At 39.8% G+C, this 20,584-nt stretch overlaps 2 protein-coding genes across 5 annotated transcripts; one reads left to right on the top strand and one right to left on the bottom strand.

The window, feature by feature from the left end:
- Positions 1–50: 50 nt before the first annotated feature.
- On the top strand, positions 51–7,185 carry pla2g7 (phospholipase A2, group VII (platelet-activating factor acetylhydrolase, plasma)). Of its 2 annotated transcripts, none has more exons than XM_041975175.1 (11): positions 51–428; positions 896–1,020; positions 1,205–1,355; positions 1,997–2,090; positions 2,181–2,249; positions 2,953–3,124; positions 3,422–3,535; positions 3,644–3,735; positions 5,773–5,943; positions 6,017–6,165; positions 6,241–7,185. In XM_041975175.1, exons 2-11 carry the CDS (start codon positions 928–930, stop codon positions 6,339–6,341), a joined length of 1,206 nt encoding a protein of 401 aa, XP_041831109.1. In that variant the 5' UTR covers positions 51–428; positions 896–927; the 3' UTR covers positions 6,342–7,185. The 2 variants fall into 2 exon arrangements, with proteins under 2 accessions (XP_041831109.1, XP_041831108.1); XM_041975174.1 differs by having other exon boundaries at positions 53–572.
- Positions 7,054–19,813, bottom strand: tdrd6 (tudor domain containing 6). Of its 3 annotated transcripts, none has more exons than XM_041975152.1 (14): positions 19,528–19,813; positions 18,343–18,368; positions 12,674–18,219; positions 12,464–12,543; positions 12,333–12,377; positions 11,852–11,900; positions 11,016–11,071; positions 10,312–10,383; positions 10,159–10,177; positions 9,917–9,986; positions 9,339–9,403; positions 8,895–8,965; positions 8,215–8,269; positions 7,054–7,597 (listed from the first exon to the last, which is right to left on the bottom strand). In XM_041975152.1, exons 3-14 carry the CDS (start codon positions 18,150–18,152, stop codon positions 7,509–7,511), a joined length of 6,150 nt encoding a protein of 2,049 aa, XP_041831086.1. In that variant the 5' UTR covers positions 18,153–18,219; positions 18,343–18,368; positions 19,528–19,813; the 3' UTR covers positions 7,054–7,508. The 3 variants fall into 3 exon arrangements, with proteins under 3 accessions (XP_041831086.1, XP_041831089.1, XP_041831087.1); XM_041975155.1 differs by having other exon boundaries at positions 8,895–8,950; XM_041975153.1 differs by lacking the exon at positions 18,343–18,368.
- Between the last annotated feature and the right edge of the window lie 771 nt (positions 19,814–20,584).

Below are 20,584 nucleotides of genomic sequence, written 5' to 3'. Positions count from 1 at the left end.
GTGCCCATAAACTCCAAGGCTGGCTGTCAGACTCCTTGGCTCAAACCAGAGACATGATAGAAAAGTTCACTCAATTGTCGCACAGCCTGTGAGTGCAGACGTGGAGAAGCAGCTATGGCAGCTATGCTAATATGATTTCGGCGGCATAGTATTTGTTTGCTTCAGTGTTTAGTTTTATTGGGGAAATTTTCGTTCGCAGACCAAAAGGCTGGGTAACAGTCAAGCAGTGGTGCTGTGACTTAACACTGAGTCTCTATCGCTCTGGTTTCTATGCTAGTAGTGGCTAGCCGATACAAGCACACAGCTCAAACCGCTCCCAGGTGACTCCAACCGGCACACAACTTTGTACAAAGTAGTATTACGACACAGTAATGTTACGAAACTGATAATAGCAACGGCAGCACCCTACGCATATTTCTGCTTCTCCGGTAGGCCTTGTTTTTGTTAAGTCGTTATTGTTTTGTTTGCCATCAGCTGAACACAGGATGTGACATTAGTTAGCCCGTCGATGCTTTCTCATGGATGGTTGGTACAGTTAGTGGTCAAGAGAATTTACGACTGGGCAAAGACAGGTAAGTGCTGAAGAGGAACATTTGTACAGATTGCGCAAACATTGTTTAGTGTTCAACCAGCTAATTTATGTAACTGTCAGAACAAGGTTACTCATTAATCAAACCTCTGGTAAAGTAAGTTGAAGTTACAGATGTGTACAGCGGAATCTTGTTAGTCACTAATAAGCAAAGCGACTCATCATTAACGAATGCAGCATAACTGGTATTAACATACATCAACAGTCAAATTATCTTCTATTTAGCCAAGACATGTTATTTCCATTTCTTCCTATCATGCCGTCAGGTTCAGAGTATTTTCCATGACTCGTGTCTTTCTTTGGCAGATCAGAGGAGGTACACACTCGGTTTCTTTGCCATGGGAAACTCCTGCAGTAATCTTGGGATCCCTCCAGGAAAGGGCCCCAATGCTGTGGGCTGCACTGACTTTATGATGGACCACACTGCACAGGTGAATTAAAACACAAAACACTATATATTTACAGGGGATGTGTGTGTAAATGTTTTTACATTCTCACATACAGAACCTGTTTGCAATCAATCCAATCTGACTAAGATATTGGAGACATGCTCCTTTTTATGTTTTTTATTTTTTTTTCCTAAACTGTGTGCCTTTCTTTCTGCCTTGTTAATAGGGCAGCTTTTTCAGGCTTTACTATCCTTGTCAAGAGACTGATAGATCAGAGAAACCAGACTGGGTCCCAAGCAAGGAGTACTATAACGGCCTGGCAGACTTCATGAAAATCAACAGGCGTCTCAGTGAAACCATTTTCAGACACCTCTTTGGTGAATAACTTCATTATTCACTTTACACAGAACTATTAAACAATAGGAAGTGAAGTATTTTTCCAGCGTAACACAGGAACAGCATTTTCCCCACATCTGATTAAGTTCTAGACTATAAGGTAAAAATTACATTAATTTGTGTACAGAGGGTTGAAAACAGCCAGATGAAGCTTATAGCAATCAGTGTTTCCATCTCACTTTAGTGGCATCAACTCTATTTTCAAGCTTTTTCATCTCAGCTATTCTATTCTATGGTTTACACCCAGCATATTAATGTCTGTGTTATGCTCAAAAGTACGGCACCACCGTGGGCACATTTTGGTTTAAACCAAATAAAGAAGCAGAATTCAATAACTCGAAAGAGGAATTTGTGTGATATGGAGTAAAAGCAGGTGGTTTAAAAACCACTGAAACTGTTGCTCCGTTGTTTAGTGAATTTGAGCAGAAAATGATGAGTCATCTACTCTATAAGTGGCACCACCAACCAGCAATACTGTGATTTCATTAGAAAAAAAACTGAAAATAAAGAAGTGAAAACATCACACTGTAGGAAGTGGTGGGAAGCAGCAGCTGCCTGAAAGGTGGTGATGCTGGGAAGTAGTTCAAATGTAAAGCTACTGTGTCTAAATTATTTATTTCAGGGTCCTTTAAGATCCCAGCCTACGTGGACGCTCCATTTAAATGTAATGGAAAATGCCCAGTAATTATCTTCTCCCATGGCCTCGGAGCCTTCAGGTACACACCCCCATCTGAGCAGTGTTTTTACATGGATCCTGTGTTTTTAACCACTAACTGGTTGCTTTGTGTGGGACTGGTGTCTCCTAGGACTTTGTATTCGGCTATATGTGCAGAACTGGCCTCTCAGGGCTTCATCGTGGCGTCTGTGGAACACAGGTAATTACAATTTTTAAAATCTTTCAGCTGATCTTTAAACTGTCAGTATGTATTCCATGAAATAACGTTCACATAGCACAAATATCTGGATTAGAAGGCAGATGTGTCGCATACGACCGCAGCGCACCTGAACAGAGTTTAATGACAAAAATGCGAAACTACTACCACAATAACAGCACAGTCTCCTCTGCAAGCGGCTGTTTATCTGTGGAATGGGAGTGGAAAGGGTGTGCAAACAATAGTACAAACCAGGTCATCACATTTCTTTTCAGTATAGAGACAAGGGGACCATATGGAGATGAACATAATGGCCACAGTTGGTGTGTCACTCGCGCCAATTGAAGTGGTTTGTCTATGAGTTTTTGCAGCGGGTTAAAGGCTGAAGCCACAGAAAGGGCGCGTGGGGTGTTGTGTCACGGCTGTGTCATCAGACAGGCTGTTTCACGTGGCTGCAGCGATGATGGTCAGTCCAGCCACTCAGCAAAGTTTCAATCACTCTGCATAGTCTCAGTGTTAAACCTGATTAACAGTTCTGATAAAAGTGTCTATTCTCCTAAACAGGATGTTTGATTAGAGTGTGCTAAAACCCAGTTTCCTCATTGCAAGATGGAAGTTATGCACATCTCTGATGCTGCAAGTTATTTGCCTTTTGAATGACTAATTTTACAGCAAAATTCTTTTTTTTTTTTGTCCTCCCCCGCAGAGACCTATCAGCCTCAGCTACATATTATTTTCGTGAGAAGACAGAATCGGAGAGGGCCAATGAGAGTTTAGCAAAAACATCAGCATCAGCTGAAAACAACTTGGTAAAGGAATGGATGTACTACAGAACTCTGCGGCATGGAGAGCGCGAATTCCCCCTCAGAAACAAGCAGGTAAGAAGAGTTTACTGGATTAAAACAAGGAAAATCCAGCATTACTCTCAAGTCGCTGTAACAGAGGACCTAAACAACATTGCTGTGTCATGCACTGTTGGCGTTAAGTTTAGTGCAGATGAATTGCACATTTCCACCAGTTAGCAATACACACTCAAACCACATCCTTATTTCTTGATGCTTCTTAATCTTCATTTTCTTGGAAACTGAATAACTTTGTTTTACTAAAGGCAAGGAGTTTAATTTTACCCATCAGCCTTTATCTTAGTCCTGTTTTTGTTTTTCTTTGTACTTCAGGTAAAACAAAGAGCAGACGAGTGCATTCTGGCTCTAGATAAACTCACTGAAATTAACTCAGGAGTCGCCGTGCAAAATGTTTTACAGACGCAGTTTGACTGGACAACGCTGGAGGTAAACCAGCTACATGTGTATATATAAAACCTCAGGCTCTGTTTTACTCATGATCCATGTTTTACTGTTTTACTCATGATCCATGTCCTCTTGTCTCCTGACCAACAGAACTCCATGGATCTGTGCAGGGCAGCAGTTGTGGGGCATTCCTTCGGGGGAGCAACGGTTATTGAAGCTCTGTGCAAAGAGGTTAAATTCAAGTATGTTTTTTTTTTATTTTTAAATAACTTTTTGAATGAATGTTTTGATTGGTGTTTTCAGGTTTATATTCACCAGAGAATCTGAAGCAGTGTTTTAAAAAGTAGTGAAAAAGAAATATAAATCAAACATGTTAGAAGAACCCGACAGGTGGTTGTAATTAAGAAGAAGCTGTTCTAACTGGAAACAAACCTAAAATGTAGAGAGCTCCTCTCCAGGAGTTGTTCTCTGGAAAATATCTGTGATGACACTCTTTCGTCATGTCACGTGAGTCGGCAGAAACGGTTGATGACTCATGATTTTTTTTATTCAGTGCTAAGTCAGACTGGTTTTCAAAGTTGTTTCCACTCTATTCACTCTCTCGCTCTCTTTTTTATATATATATATATATTTTATTTATTTATTTATTTTAAACTTGTCCTGTCCAGCAAGGGGAGTTTTACAGGTATCAGGCGCCTATTGATAATCAGATTTCTTTATTTAAATTCTTATTTATTTTGAATTACAGAATTTACATTATTGCTGGACCTGACCGGAGGGACAGAAAAAAATAAGAATTTATGTAAAAAAAACTATACAACACAGGACAAATAACTCAAGTAAATGTGAAAATTCAAAGTATTCCTTATACTTTAATGATCCTATGCTGCCAGTTATCTTCATAAGTCCCCCTGTGTGATTAATCTGTCACATGATCCCAGTATACAGTATATTGTCCTGTTGTAAAAGGCCTAGATTCTGCATCAGTCTCTACCAAGTAAACAGCACAACAGACCAAGGAGCTCTCCAAAGCTGAAGTAGAGATTAGATCTCTACTTCAGCTTCTAAGAGGATATTAAATACTCTTTGCTGGCAGACCTTCAAAACACGTGGACCAGACAATAAGGGCATTAATCAGAAAGGCAACAAAGCAGCTAAAGGTAATCCTGAATGAACAGCAGAGCTTTAAATCAGCGATGGGAGTGTCTATACCAGTGTTTCTCTATCCTGGTCCTCAGGGACCACTGCCCTGCATGTTTTAGTTCTTTCCAATACAGCTGATTCAGATTAATTGAACTGCTTGTCAAGTTCTTTGCAAGCCTGCTAACGAGCCATCCATTTGAATCAGGTGTGTTAAAGATGGACACCTCTAAAACATGCAGGGCAGTGGTACCCGAGGACCAGGATTGAGAAACACTGGTCTATACAACCACTTTCAGCTATAACGTTTACAAAGCTGGACTTGCTGGGGAAAAAAGGCATTAGTTGAGGGGGAAAAAAGGAATGCATCTGAGAAAAATGTGGAAGATACTCTGGTCTGATGGCACAAACATGCTAGAGCAGTGTCCTGGACACCTTTCATCCAGATATCATCCTCACACATTGGTCAGAGTTGAAGGAATAATGGATGAAAATGCAGGGACATGCACAACAATCCCAGTGGCTAGAAGAGACAAACCATAACAGACTGGTAGCTGTAATTACTGTTAAAGTTGGGGCTTTGCGGGTGACTAAACTTTTTTGGGGCCTTACTGGTTGTGTCTCACAGCTGTGTTTTGTACCCTCATGTGATGAGAAAGCTGCTTATTCTGATCAAATCAGACCCAAAAAATGTTAGTTTTATTTCAGGTTGAAAGACCACAAAATAGGAAAAATAGGGTGTGAATACTTTCACATGGTTTTATAACTTAACATACTGTAGTCAAGAAAGGCTGAGTGGCCTTGGGAATTGTAAAGCAGAAAAAATTTCAAACCATTTGGCTCATAGCCGAAAGACAATAAGACACTTACCTTGTAAATGCGATCCATACAGTGAAGCACGGTGGTGGTAGCATTGTATTATGGGAGTGCAGCTCTGGAATGCAGCCCCCCAAGCAGAGCCTGTAGATTCTTAGTTTTTATTCTTACAAGCACATTTTTACCCTATTACCAGCTGCGTGTTTGCTGAATATCTTCTTAAATAGACTGGATTTGAGGTTAATTTCAAGCTACATCCTTATTTACATCAACTGAGTACTAAACAATAGTGTTAAGACTCCAAACTCACGTTCTCCACCCAGGTGTGGAATAGCTCTCGACGCCTGGATGTTTCCTTTAGATGACGAGATCTTTCCTCGGGTGAAGCAGCCGATATTCTTCATCAACTCTGAGAAGTTCCAGTGGGGGGGCAACATCATTCGCATGAAGAAACTGGACTCGGCCGTCATACAGAGGAAAATGATCACCATCAGGTACGACGGAGAGGACAGATGTGGTACATTATGCTACAATTTGATTCCAAACTTTTCTTCTGCATTTCTGCAGAGGGACAGTCCACCAGAGCTTTCCAGACTTCACTTTCCTGACAGGCAATTGGATCGGGAAGCTGATGAAGTTAAAGGGAGAGATCGATCCGGAAATTGCCATTGACCTCTCCAACAAAGCAACCTTGGCCTTTTTGCAACGACATCTTGGTAAGAAAATCCCTTTGTGTTCATAGCTGAAGGTAAAGTCAGCAAAGTTTAAAGCGATCATCTTGGATTTTGCAGGTCTGGAGAAGAACTTCAACCAGTGGGACCCTCTGATTAATGGTGAAGATGACAACCTCATCCAGGGAACTAATGTTACCGTGCTTCGGTCCGCCATCTGAACTACTGCTGTGCCTCTTATACAGCAATGATTCCAGAGTACAAGGCGCGAGCCGACCACCATCAGGTTGTCCCAGAATGTTCAGCGATAATCCCACTGAACCAGTCTACCTCATCAGCAGGGAGGATTTGTTTTTCTTACAGATGAAACACTCTGTGTAGTGGTGTTTGTTTCACGAGGCCTGAATGTTGCAACATGCAGCTCAAGACTTCCTTTTACTGTTGGTGAAATCTCTTAACAGCCTTTTCTTAAAGAATCTATGTAATCAGTTTCATCTGTGTATCTAAAGCCAACAGAGGAATGTTATCTTAGACAAATCCTGTGTATCTTTTTGGATATGTGATCCTCCGGCAGAGATAAGCTCCTCTATGATTGCTGTGTGATAAACCCTTGAATGAGAATCCTAACCAATGGACAAGGTAAAGGTATGATTACAGACTGATTTGAATTCAGATCCTAGCCAAGACTGCAAATGAAATACATCCAGAGGACATTTACTGCATCAGAAAAACACTAAAAGGCTGCACTGAGCAGCTCCCAGTACGGTTCATTCTCGATGAATGATGCAACACTTTTTATACAGTTCAGATCTGCATTTTTACACAAGAGAAATCCAATAAATCTGGTTTGTATACAAAAATTTAAAAGCTTTGTCTTCTTCTGCAGGTTTGAAAATGCACACACACAATCTGAGCAAACACTGCTCCAAGAAATATGAAAGAAAACCAGCATGTATATACACAGCTGCAATATTTATTATAACATTTAAAAAAAGATCTTCAAAACATGCATGTTTCCACCAAACAGCCACTCAAATTAGTATTGTTAGTCTAACACAAAAGAAATGTGTGGCAGCTTATCTGAACAGATCATCTGTAACAACTGTGTTTCAATAAACAACACAACACAACACAAAGGCACCAACTTTCAAGTTGTTCAGCCATTACTGTAGAGGTTAAACCACTCTCTCTTTTCTCTTCTTTTAAAGGACATTTAAATGAGACATCAAGTCAAATGTTAAGTATGCTAATTGAAATCAAGTCTGGCTTTTGGGCACTCAGAACAAACAACAATGCAAACTGATCCAGACCTATTTGATTCAACAAAAAAACCACAACTGACAAACTTCAATTTAAGATCATAAAAGAGGAAAAAAAAAAGGTGGTTATTACTCTGGCTGCTGATCGGGAGAAAGAACATCAGCAGAAGCATCCCGGATGATCAGACAGAGATGAGTTATCTTTGACAGCTGGGCCTCTAAATGAAGAAATGAAAAACAAGGAAAAAAATATATGAAATCCTATAAACAGATTAGAATAATAAGTTTCTCTTTCCTTCTTATTATTCCACTCAGTTCATTTGGACGGGATGGGCAGGTGCTGCACTTCTTTCAATGTGTCATATTTAGTTATTTTTACTGATGTGATTTAGCTGATATTATTCTCTTTTTCTTTTTTTTCAACTTGGATTTGATTAAAGTTACACGTAATAATCACATAATCATTTAAGTGATGAAATAAAAGATACCAAACAGGGATATAGTGAACATTTTTATGTGGTATAGAAAAGCCAAATCAGAAGCATGTAAAAGCCTAAAAACAGCATCAGACCCCTAACGGTTACATTTCTGTTAGTTCAAATATACACTATAGCGTAACTTAGTCAAAAGCGAAGGTAGCTGCAGTCCAGGTCGTCACCCTGAGGAAACTATTGAATGTAAGAGATGCAGATGGATGCCCTGAACAGTGATGTCTCCTCGGCTCCCAAACAGAACTAAACATGACCGTTTTGTAAAGTATCACCATAACTACTTCCTGCTGAAAATTGTACATCGTTCCTCTTTATTTTAAACAGTGTGAAAAAACAGAACTTACCAAAACTGTCCTCAGCAGAGGGCATTTCCTCCATCAACGTGCTGTTGTCAGAATCCTAAAAAAATGAGTTTGGAGGAATTAGTTTAACAAACCTTCATTTATTCTACAATTAAACCATTTTAAAGATGCAGTACAGGCGAACAGAAGTATGGATGCATCACATCATTTTGACGCGTTAACTGCTCCTCCTGGTTTGACTTAAACAAGCCTTGAAGCTTGTTCAACACAACATACTACCAGGAGTTAGTCTTTTTATCTTGTACTTTCTAACAAGCCGGGGGGGGGGGGGGGTATTTGATTAATACAATATCAATTCTTACAAATGAATCCGATAATGGATTGGTAACCGTAGACAACGATCTTTGGAATATTGCATTTCAGAAGTGCATGTAAACACGTCATACCAGCAATCTGATTACTTCCAGATATCTGATGTTGACGGTCATGTAAATGGGCTCAGTGTTTATAAAAATAGTTACCTAAGAATGTCTTTCATATTCAATAAAAAATTGTGTTGTTGCATAAATATTTGTAAATTAATCTATATTGAATCAGACTGAATCAAATCAGGCAACTTTCTAAACATCGAAGCAGCGTGAGGCAACATCAGAAAGTCGGCAGTCACATTATTATAGACAAATATTTGCCTTTAAAATGAACCAAGTCAACATTTATTTTACCTTTTCTTCATTTTCCGGGTTTTGTTGTGGAGTGTGCAGCTGTTGGTCAGAGTCCTCTGAAACAGATTCAGCTTTAGAAAAAGGAGAAATCCATATAAGTACAGTTTTTATTCTAGTATTAAGTCACGTTTTCTGTCAAACATGTTTAACTTTGTGTATTTAAACATCAGTGTAAATATCTTTTAGATCTTGTTAAGATACTTGGAAGATGAACAGCTTTTGTGTTGCAGGAGAGGTATAGTCAGATCCTAAAGATCAACTATTTTCAACCATGAACATAAGCAGGGACATGCAGGTGCTGGAAAGTTGAACTTCTGGAAGATTTGACTGAAAACTGAAGCAGCTAATACAGAAAAGCCAGTGCTGCAAATTTTTCCCACAACAGAAAATATTTGTATCAAGTCAAAGCACAGCTTGCAGATTTTAGTCATTTCAATGCAATACCTCGCCAGACGTCTGTCAGGTGAATCTTTTCAACGAGACACGATAACTCTTCAACCAAGTTACTCTGAAAAGCAGAACAGGAGTCAGAGAAGAATATTTTTCAAACGTTGAACAGAAGTAGATATAAATGACCAAAGCTGGGTTGGTTTGTGTCTCCATATCAGCTGGCAAAGTTGTGCAGAGGATAAATAAAAACAGCTAAGAAGTGCAAACAGATGGAAAAGAAAAACGGTGTCACTTCAAATTTGCCAGATTCTGTTATGAATTTTTCTTTTCTTCTCCTTCGATTTTTTTTAATCATGTCTTTTTATCCTATCACATACACAACACACTATAAATATTGTCACAATTTGGAAGAAAAAAAAAAGATAAAGAAGGTGCTTTAGTTGTGTTTATAAATCCCCATCTGGCAAATGAAAACTCAAACCAGGACATTTATCCTCATGAAGGGACAAACTCTGATAAAGAGGATCACACTGATGTCCCAGAACGTTCTCCAAATCAGATGAGCCAAATTAAATTAAATGTCAGCTATAACTCATGTTTGTTTTTTAGATGTTTCTCATACCTCCTCCGAAAAAGAAGTGAGTGATTCATCTTCCTGATGGGCAGCTTCTCTCTGTGTCACTGTGCTTCCCAAAGGGCTTTCTGTGAAGATAATCATACTCCGTATGTACCGAGCATGCTCACAGTGTGTTATGTATGGAAACCACATGTTCAACATTAACAACAAGACTTATTGGAACCAATAAACCACTGTCTGTAGCGCAGGCTGCAGGACGGTAAGATCAGGGGTAAACGTGAATGAAAAGTTACTCACCTACTGATTCACTCTGGACCTGCAGTTTAATAAAGCGTACAATAAAGAGTTTTAATGACCAGAATTAAAATCAAATGGCATTATAAAACACAAACATTTGAAGAAGCATAGAATAAAAACATGTTCAAAAGGTACAAAAACAGCATCTCATACGTCATTTTCTTCTCCAGCTGTTTTCTCACACAGATCATCTTCTATTTCCAGATGAACTTCTTCCTGGGAAATCTTTGAGACAGACCAATGGATCAATTAATCTATGAGCAGCCCCTTACAGGTTACAGCTAATTCAGAGATTCGCACAAAATCTGTATACACATTAAAAATTAAGCTGCTTATTACAAATCTGTAACAAACAAAATCTGAAATTTGGTCATAATCTCTCATTTGTTGCACTATGATGCAGAATAATAGTCTAATCATGTTCTACTCAGCATATTAACATATAGTGTTTTGTAAGGGAACAGCAACTTTTGGCCACCAAAACAACACACTGAGTATATCTGATATATTGCCCAGCCTGAAATTATGGTAATAAAGTTTGAATATGACAGTTTCAACAGACTGGTGTCATAAATTCTGCAAACAAAATCCTAAGTTTGGTCACAATCAGTCTATTTATTGAGTTCTGATGCAGAATAATAATGTTCTAGTTAGGATGTAAAACATAGTTTTTTTTTTTTGTGAGGCAACAGTGACCCAATTCAAAAGAGGATGTTTTAGCTAGGTCTGATGAAATTTCTTCCATCAGTTCCTGGTATACAACATTCACAAAAATGGCCTCATACATAATTAAACAACCTAAAAAATATAATTAAAGGCATAGAGGCATCAAAGTTTAGCTACAGCTAACTTTGTACCTTTTCTCGAGAAGAAACTGGGGAGCAGCTTGGTTCACTGGTGGCTGCTTCAGCTTCTGCAGATAAAACACACCATTACAGATGACTGCTGGACCTGTGGGTCTGTTTTGTTTTACATTCTTTCACTACTGGTTCTTGACAGGGTTCATTAAAACATACAGTATGTAAACACACACACATACAGCAAACTGAACAAGATCTGCCTGAAAGTTGTTCAAATTATCTTGTGTGGTGTCAACGAGAGATCTGTTTTTTTCTGTCCGATACCAGTTCCACTACCTGGGGCTTAGGTATCTGCCAATACCGAGTACCGATCTGATACCTGTGTTATTTTATTAGGAGATCTATTTAATTTATAATTTAAATAAATTGTAATTATAGAATTTATAGTAACAATTGTACATCATTCAATGGTCAACTTAAAATATAAAACATCAATTAACACATGAAAACTGATTGCCACAGAACTTCTGTAATTATTGAGAATTACTTAAATTACTATCAATACATACGTTATGGTTCATGCATGCCTGTGACATCATTTATCTACTTTTGAACTGTTAGATCAGAGAATTAACTGCAGAATTAACCCAAACTCACATTGAAGAGACACCAAGTCATTCTCTGGTAAATTCAGGAGTTTATGAAACATCTTTTCTCATGTTTCATAAAAAGATGCATGGATATGTATTTGCAAAGCACATCAGATATAAAGCCATTCTTCTGTAAACCAACTCAAATATAAAATAGGTGCTTGGAAAATGTGCAAATCTGTCTCCATAAAAGCCAACATCTCTGTTTCAAGTGCAGCGGGAGAAAATGTAGGAAACACTCACCACAGAACTGCTGTTCTGGACACACAGAGGAGGGATGCTCCAACTCAGCCTGATGAGAACAAACGCACAATAAAGCAGCTTTATTATTCTTGCATTCTTATATATCTAAACAAATGTGCTACGTAAATCAAAATGCACTTGATAACGCCACTGAGAAGCTCTGCATGCACAGAAATAAAAAAGGAGTAAATCTCAGACTGAGGATATAAACATATTTTTTTATTATTTATTTTTTTATTATACTTTATTAACCTGATATCACATGAATCTAAACAATAGGATTCCTTCAAAGAAGTCAGACCACTGTGTAAAGATTTTTTTCAGCTTTTCAATGGCAAAACTGTATTTCTACTTGGTTTGAAATCCAACACTCATTTACGTTGTATGGAAATGACAGCATTTAATCCAAGTCTCTCAAGAAATTACACTGGAATTGTAAAAACACGAGCTAGGACAAAAAGTAATCTTTCTTTTTCTATACCTGTTTTATTTCTGCCGTCTCTTGTACTGCAGCTTTATGAGGAACCTTAAGAAAATACACCAAATAAACTTTGATAAAGTCTACACACATTATTTTAATTAAACAAGCTCAAAACTGAAGATAAACATTACCATTTTCACTGCTTTTGTTGTGGTCAGAAAGGTTCCCTCTGAAACAGCAGTTTTCCCGTCATCGTCTACCTTCACTGGTTCTTTGAGTGGGGACGAAAGCGACATATACAATGTCATAAATGTACGAGGAAACCAATAACAAATGACATGTAACAGCATTGTACTGAGCTCTAATCAGAAGACAAAAAAAGCAACTCATGTCCTGCTTACCTGAAAAGGGCTTCACGTCCAGACTACATGTGGGGGGATTCATCTCTTCCTTGTCAGCCATTTCAGTCTCCAGCTCATCTATCGTTTCCATGTTTTCCTCCAGAGGGGAATCCAAGTCCTCTTCACCTTTGACAGAGTCCACATTCACATTATAGCTCAAAGACATAATATCTTCATCTTTGTTGTTGAGTAGAAGCAACATGCTTTCGTCTATGCCACTATCAGTTGGCAAAACATCTTCGGGAGACATCACTTTCTCCTCAATGGAAAGTTCCTCTTTTGGAGACTCCACAGAAACTAAATCTTCAGAGGACTCGCTGCTCTTTGGACTACTTGCTAAATTTGAGTTTTTTTCTAATGTGTGAAGGTCAGCAAGCTCTGGATGAATGTAGGAAGCAGTACCATTATTGCATTGGATATCAGGTTGCTGTAGCTGATCATCCACTGCTGCAATGGGAGAGTCAAGCTGCAGTTTTTTAAACAAGCTGGTCGAGTCAGGAGCGTCTTCTGCTGTGAAGCACTTCCACCAGGTTTTCATTACCTCGTTTATCACCTGGCCCTCACACTCCATTTGCACCAAACATTTCATTTTTCCTTCCACTCTCGTTATTCTCATGATAGTGAGCTGCAACAACTTGTCTGCTGTGAGTGTGGACAGCTCATCGGCCGCACTGCTGTCCCAAGACCCATGCAGCGAATCAAAGCCTTGAAGCTCACACAGAAACCCCTGTGGGGGGATGTTTGCCAAGACGGGAGGCATTTCTCTCACGTCAGTGATCCTGACCAGAGACTTGTTTCCATAGTCAACAAACAGAACAGACAGCTCCTCTCCGTCTTTGCTGATGACCTCTGTTCGATACCAAAGCTGATCATCAGTGTAGAGAGCAATGCACAGACTACCAGGGAGGAGAGCCTCGGGTTTGACATGTTTATCTGCTTCATCACAGATTTCTGAGAGAATTAATGCTATTTTATCCAGTTCCTCTGTGTTAGCGGACTGACACCAGAAGGTCTGAGCATCATTTATGGCTGTGATGTAGGCCTCTAGCTGCTGTCCTTCTAAAAACTGTTGTTGGTGGGTGTAACATAAAGAGAGTGGCCTTGGCTGGGATTTCTCTGCCTCCTCTGTTGGTCTCAGTGTAGTGATTTGAGGATCTCCAGCAGGGACTTTACACACAATATCCACATCACCGTCTCTAAGCCTGACCTCCCACACAGATCCCTCCTGCCTAATGAACTGGCACTGGAGCAGCTTTTCTCCGCTGCCCCCGACGTCCTTTTTGAAAGCCGAAACCACATCTGAATTGAGCGCTCTCTCCTCTCCAACAGCTGCAGCATCACTCAGCATGCAGTGCATGCTGTAAACGGGCAATTCCAACACAGACTTGTGGAGTCTGGCCATTTTGGAAATGGGTATCACTGCTGTATTTCCAAAATCGATATACTCAATGACAGCAGTCACGTTGTCGTTGATTTCTTTTACAACTGCTCGGTACCACATGGCATCTTCTGCAAACTCCGCTTGTATAAGGTCACCTGGATTCACATCTTTGAGGTCACTGACTTCCAGGATCAATTTAGGATCGTTGAGCTTTCCTAACAAGGAAAACATCTCTTCTTCGTCATTCACACATTGCACATTGAAATTCAACGGGCTGTTGCAGTGAGAGACATAGACATCTACAGTTGTACCAGGTGTGATCATTTTTGAAGGCAAGTCTGTGAGTTTCGGGAGTTTTTCAGCATCAGTTTCCTTCTGGGATACCATGGCAGGTTTTGACTTGAGCTGCTTTGTGTCAGGAGGAAGGTTCTCTTTTCTTGGTTTCACCTGAGCTTCTACAAGCTCAGAGCCATAACTTGTTCTTTGATGTGGAGGTTTGTAGAGCTCTAGAGGAGTAGGCTTGATCCTGTGACCATTTTCAGAAACATGTTGCTCATGCTTCTGTGCAGACTGTTGATTCACAGCACTTTTCTTCTCAACCCTCATTTGAAGGGAAGGCTTTAGGGAGGAGAACTGCTTTTTCTTCAGGGCTTGTTTACGGTCTTCACCGTCTGTAGCTTGTATTGACAGAGGCTTCCTTGTCTCTTGTTCAAAACTGGCTGAAGCCTCTGAAGTTTTTGAACCCTGGTAGACAACCCTCTGTTCCATTTTCATCTCAATCTGGGACATTTTTTTTATTTTTGCATTAATCTGAGTGTTTCTGTGAAACAGCTCTACCAGCAACTTCCCATCAGGTTCTCTGGCAACGACCAGCGCTCGCATTTTACTTTCTGGTACCGTCATCTCAAACCAGCGGTTCACTTCATCTGTAACGTGAGCAGGAACATCAGAGAGGCCGCACACGACAGCTTGCACTGGCACAGACATGATGTAACCGGCTTCTTTGGGAACTGGGAGCAGATCGGATTTGTCCACTTCAATAGTGTCGCCATAATCCACAAAGTGAACCAGTATTGTTGGCTTTGTGGCCTTGATCTGAGCCCTGTACCATTCCCCATCCTTGTACCTCGCAAAGCACAAAGTTCCATAGACTGATGGGAGTTTTTGCATCTCGAGCTGATGGCACAGATTGCTCACTTTCACCTTCAGATCTTTCATCACATCAGTATTTTTGTCAAGATGGCAGTAGAACTCATTAACATTCTTCACATAGGTTACTGTGACTTGTTCCTCTGTCCCAGTTTTGACATTGTGATTTGAATAGTAGTATGTGTTCAGACGAAAAGATGCCCTTGTGGCTTTCTTTGGAAGAGCACTCGGAACAAGATTGGCCATACTGGTGCAAATGCTCTCAAAGGGAGTCTCTAGGTCCACAATGTTGTAAACGACCATCTGCTCACTGTACATGCTGGCATAAACAGTGCACTTCAAAACCACATGGTTGGATGCAGCAGTTTCCACAAAGTTTTGAAACATTGCTTTTGCATCTTGGCTCCACTCGTTTACAACAGATGTGGGGTTTATGGGGTTTAAGAGGCTGCATCGAAAAGCTTGGCCGTGTAGAGAGAGGAATTCTGGGCAGATCCTCCTCAAGTCATTGATAGAGACCGTCAATGTCTGCCCATAATCGACAAACAAGGCATCCACATGAGGGGTTTTGTGTTTGTGAACCAAAAGGGCTCTGTACCACATTCTGTTTTCAGGGTGTCGAGCTACACAAGCAACTTCTACACTTGGTTTAAACTCACTGCCTGCGTAGTAAGCCTGCATGTCTTGCATGAGCAATTTCAAGCAGCCTGCAGTTTGTACCAGCTGGCACCAGAAGTCATTTGGGCTTTCAATGTAGGACACGGTGACATCTAGGACTCTTCCAATGGAAAACATTTGCTCTTTAAAAGTAGCAACTCTTCTGTTACCATCAGTAAGACCAACCATGCTTTGGGTTTGGAAAGAGAACCCACTCTTCCCATGTATGCCGGGGAGTAGTGGATCATCATCAGAAGGTTGGGCTGGACACGATATGGCTGCTTGTGGAGCATTTTTGGCTTTGGATCGTGTCTGCATCTCAGCTCTCTCAGCTAGGCCAGAAGTGCACATCAGCATACCAACATCTTTTTCCCCCTGAGCTTCGGGATCTGTTAGCTGGACGACATAGTGCTCATTATACTTTGCCTTTATGTGTACATTTAGTACTTTATCCGTGACCGCTTGGATAAAAAATTCAGAAGCACTTTCACTCCATTTTCCAGCTTTTGGTCTGACACCATCCAGGGAGCATTTCAGTGCCAGCTGTGGCAGTTTTAGAAACTCAGATGGCATGGCCCTGATGTTACTCCTATTAACCACTTCTGTGTTTCCATAATCAAAGAACAACACTTTAACTTGGGTCTCACCAACTTCAGTCACAGTTGCTCTGCAGAACTCACCATCTTCTGCCTTGGCAGCACAGTATAGCCCAAGTGTTGGACTTCTCACCACATCTGTACTCACTGAATCCTGATACAGATGGCTGAAACTATCTACTAGTTCATCCAACTCCTTTCTTAAGGTTTCGAGTTGAATCCAAAACTCAGACGGATTGGCTACGTGTTGAACAACTGCCATGTGTGAGGAGTTCAGAGAAAGATCTTTAACAGGTGGCACATCTGCTGCTGATTTAGCTCTTTTTTCTTCCACAGCTTGTCCAGTAGCTACCATCTCTTTTTCTTGTGATGGATGCTGATCGTTGTACAGACCTCCTTGGACAGCATAATCCCCAAGCGTTTTCTCAAATTCAAGCAAACAGCTTTCCTTGGAACCAAACAAGATGTTCATATTTATGTTGTCATCACCATAAAGAGTAACATAGTAGACACCCTCAGAGATGCTCTGATACTCAAATCTGGCAATCATTCTCTTGTTCAGCAAGAGGGATCTTAGGACGTTAATCTGACTGGCTGTCCAACCCACCCCTTTATCGAGGAGCCCATGGAGAGAGCAGATGTAGGTGACAACTGGCATCCTGAAGAACTCTGCAGCCAATGGTCTAACGTTCTCCACTTGAACAAGCTGTTTTGTACCATAGTCAACATTCAATACTTCCACCAGTTTATTCACTGGGAATACCTGTCGCAGAACAGAGCGGTACCACCTGCCATCACTTCCTCTCGCAGCACACGGAGAGCCGATCATTTCAGGTCCCATTACACAACTAGACATTCTGCCCTCGCAGCTCTGTGTCAGCTGATCGGAGAGTTTCTTCAGCTCTTGGGAGAAAACTTTTAACTGGCAAAAGATCCTTTGTGGATTTGTCACTTCTGTTACAACGACGTTCTCCACAGTACCTCCTGGCAGTTCTGGGTACATAAACAGCTCTTGCTTGTGCAGCTGTTTGCTTGTTCCCTTGGAGAGCTCCTGAATGTCTGGAGATGCTTCGGCTCCACCTTGGGAGTTCAGTGACATGAGGACAAAGTTCTGAAATTGGATTGGAGACATCTTCTTTGCAAATCCCATCTCATACATTTGTTGAGATATGCAAGGGATGTCCAGGAAAAACATTCTGTGTGGCACCAGTACATCTTGCACGTGTGCTGTCACAGACTTCCCAGTGAGAGTTTTCAGAAACTCCAGAGCCACTGCAGACCATTTGTTCTCCAGTGACCGTGGTAAAACGTTAGCCAACACACAAAACTCCACTTCAGGAAGGGGCTTGAAATGCTGCTCCTTACCCCATGCTAGCATGCTTGCTGTGGCACTGTATGTCATTCCTTTGTCAATGAGGAAAACGCTGTATCTGGAGCCGTTTCTTGAGACTATTCGGGATCTGTACCAAGTATCATCTATCCGAACCAAACATTTGTCACCAGGGTCTCCTTCTAAGTCCTTAAATGTGATTCCAGGAGACTGGATATCTTTAGCTAAGAGTTCATAATCTGCTGCCCTATCCTGGTTAAATTTGCCCCAGAACTCCACCAGGACACATAGGGGATGCAAGTGGACTCTGGTGATAAGAATTTTGACAGGTGATCCTGGAGTAGGGAGTCCTGGGATTGAAGACATTCTGGCAATTTTAATCAATCCCAGCAACTCGTGACTCGTCTCCTCTTACCATTGATTTGGATATTATCTGGGAAGCAAAAAAAGAAAAACAAACAAAAAAAAAACAGATTTGAGTCAGAAATGTCAACATTTGTATCGAGTACCTGAAAAAGATAAAAAAAAAATAAAAATAAAAAAAAAGACAAATCACCTTTTCACATCTTTTCCTTGACCTCACTGCAAACCAACATGGGGTTAAGGAAAGGTATCAGAGGAAATTCTTACAGAAAATGTTGAAAATATATCCCACAGAAAGAGCATTGAGGACTCTTCTTTACCAGTTAAATTTCTGTTAAACTGATTTTAAGCCATTTTAAGTTACTGTATTCTTTATATATTTTTTCTGTAAGATAAATAAGTTTTTATTGTTTTTTCTTGAATAAATCTAAAGTATGTTCTATCCAATTACTTGGTTATTTGACGGAGAGATATATAGAATATTCAATTACCTTAAAAAAACTGTAGCTACGGCCCTTCAACTAATTAATCTACAGTGTAGAAGGAAACAGTGAGGCTACATTCACAAAAGCATGCTTTTAAAAGGGTTTTCCTTAAAGATGGAATCGCTTCAAGAAATGTGTGCATCCACACAAAACCATTGAAAATGCTGTGGCATATATGCCAGGCCTGTAAGAGGCGCTTTAACCCTGCCACAGAACTGCACCATAAATATAAAATAAGATATGGAGAATAGTATTAACTTGTAGGATATAAACAAACATATGTAGATGATGATGGTGAAAATAAAAAAGCTAAAAAAAAAAGGAGAGAGATTTGTGTGGATATTTATTTTTAAACATTTTGCTGTAAAAGCCATTTCATACATTAGATGAGACTGGAACGGACAAGATGGTCATTTTCACAGTTTCAGAATTCGGATATTCAAAAACTCTGCCAAATAAAATGTTAAATAAGACTTGCTGGTCCCTCAAAACAGCCATAAATATTCTTGCTGAACCGCAGTGTCAACCACAAGCATGCTGCGTTGTGCGCGAAGAAGCATGTAGAAACTAAAAACTTGGCTTTAGCTCAAGTTAGACCTTCAGAGTAGCAATTAATTAATTGTTTGATTGTTATCAAAATATAATAAATCAATTTTCCAATCAAGCTAAGGTCCAAACATCGATGTCTAACTTGAACTACATGTTTCGTTAAGGCCAGCTTTGTTTAATGTCAGCTTATGTTATTCAGTCGCTAAGCTAGGTTAGCAAATGTTAAATGATTAACTTTGTATATGCTAAATGAGGACTAGCGGCATTATTGTCATGCAATTTAATCCACATCGATTAACCGATAACAGCTATAATAACATATTAGATAACAACAGGTTACTCACCGTTTTTACTGCTGACCAGTTGTCTTGTGTTTCGAGAACAGCAATTTAGACACAACCAGGTTCAGTCCGGCAAAATCAACAAGAAAAGTGGCGGTGCACTTCCAGCAACAAAAGTCAGTTCAGTAACTATATCTTGTCCTAGAGCTCGTCTGTTGTATCGAATTAACTATTTAATCTGCTCCCCAAAATATGTTAATATGGTGACAAACTTTCACTTCAGTGCAAACTGGCGCTAGAAACTGTCGGTTGTGGTTAGCTAGCTTGACACAACGCGCGTGCCAATCTTTTTTTTTTTTCTTCTTCTTTTTTTCCCCCCCCCTCTTTTCCCTCCCAAACCGAAACGTCTACCGAGGCAACTAAAAAAAGATTCCCATTATTTTCAGATTTTCAGCACTACATTTGACATATATGTAATCAATAAATCGTTTTTAATTAATTCACGATAAAATGGCAAACAAAACATCACCCAACCCAGATGTTACACTTTGCCAAATGCTTCATTTTAATTCTGTGGTGAATAAGTTTATTGTCAACATGATTTCAGTTTTGTCTGAACTTGGGAAAAAAAATATTCTACTCTCTTAGAATCCAGATAATCCAATACAAAATGCAGTATTTCTTTGATAAATGCATATATGAAGCAACTATATACTGTGTTGACTGAGTGTCTGATATATTCACGTAACCTTTGGCACACAGTAGGCCTGCTGAGGTGTTAATAAGGAAAATATTGCATCAGTGGTTATTTATGGAAAGCCGTTTTATTCAAAATTAAATAAATAGAAAAATAACTAAATTATATATTCAATAATTTAGTTATTTTTCTATTTATTTATTTAATTTTGAATAAAACGGCTTTCCATAGTTGTTACAGCTACCTTTACACAAACACTGAAAACATGAAGACCACAGAAACCCGTGGTTGTGGTTAAGTTACAAATAGTCGGAAAACCATGCAAAAGATTCTGCAATTATTTAAAATCGTTGTCAGCAAACAGGGCAAAAGATGAGCTGATCTAAATAGCTTTAAGCTGTCTTTGTTGTCCAACTCGATTAC

The sequence above is a fragment of the Melanotaenia boesemani genome, chromosome 22 (assembly GCF_017639745.1).
Source record: "Melanotaenia boesemani isolate fMelBoe1 chromosome 22, fMelBoe1.pri, whole genome shotgun sequence".
In the NCBI taxonomy this organism is placed as follows: Eukaryota; Metazoa; Chordata; class Actinopteri; order Atheriniformes; family Melanotaeniidae; genus Melanotaenia; species Melanotaenia boesemani.
Note: the sequence above shows the minus strand (reverse complement) of the source record. Positions and strands in the feature narration are given on the sequence as shown.

Coding starts and splice junctions, on each gene's coding strand:
- pla2g7 (XM_041975174.1), top strand. CDS start 509: ATGCTTTCTCATGGATGGTTGGTACAGTTAGTGGTCAAGAGAATTTAC. Junction 1,356..1,996: donor CATTTTCAGACACCTCTTTG/GTGAATAACTTC, acceptor TATTTATTTCAG/GGTCCTTTAAGATCCCAGCC. Junction 3,736..5,772: donor TGCAAAGAGGTTAAATTCAA/GTATGTTTTTTT, acceptor TTCTCCACCCAG/GTGTGGAATAGCTCTCGACG.
- tdrd6 (XM_041975152.1), bottom strand. CDS start 18,152: ATGTCTTCAATCCCAGGACTCCCTACTCCAGGATCACCTGTCAAAATT. Junction 10,384..11,015: donor CAGTTTCTTCTCGAGAAAAG/GTACAAAGTTAG, acceptor TCTGTCTCAAAG/ATTTCCCAGGAAGAAGTTCA. Junction 8,270..8,894: donor ACCCGGAAAATGAAGAAAAG/GTAAAATAAATG, acceptor TCATTTTTTTAG/GATTCTGACAACAGCACGTT.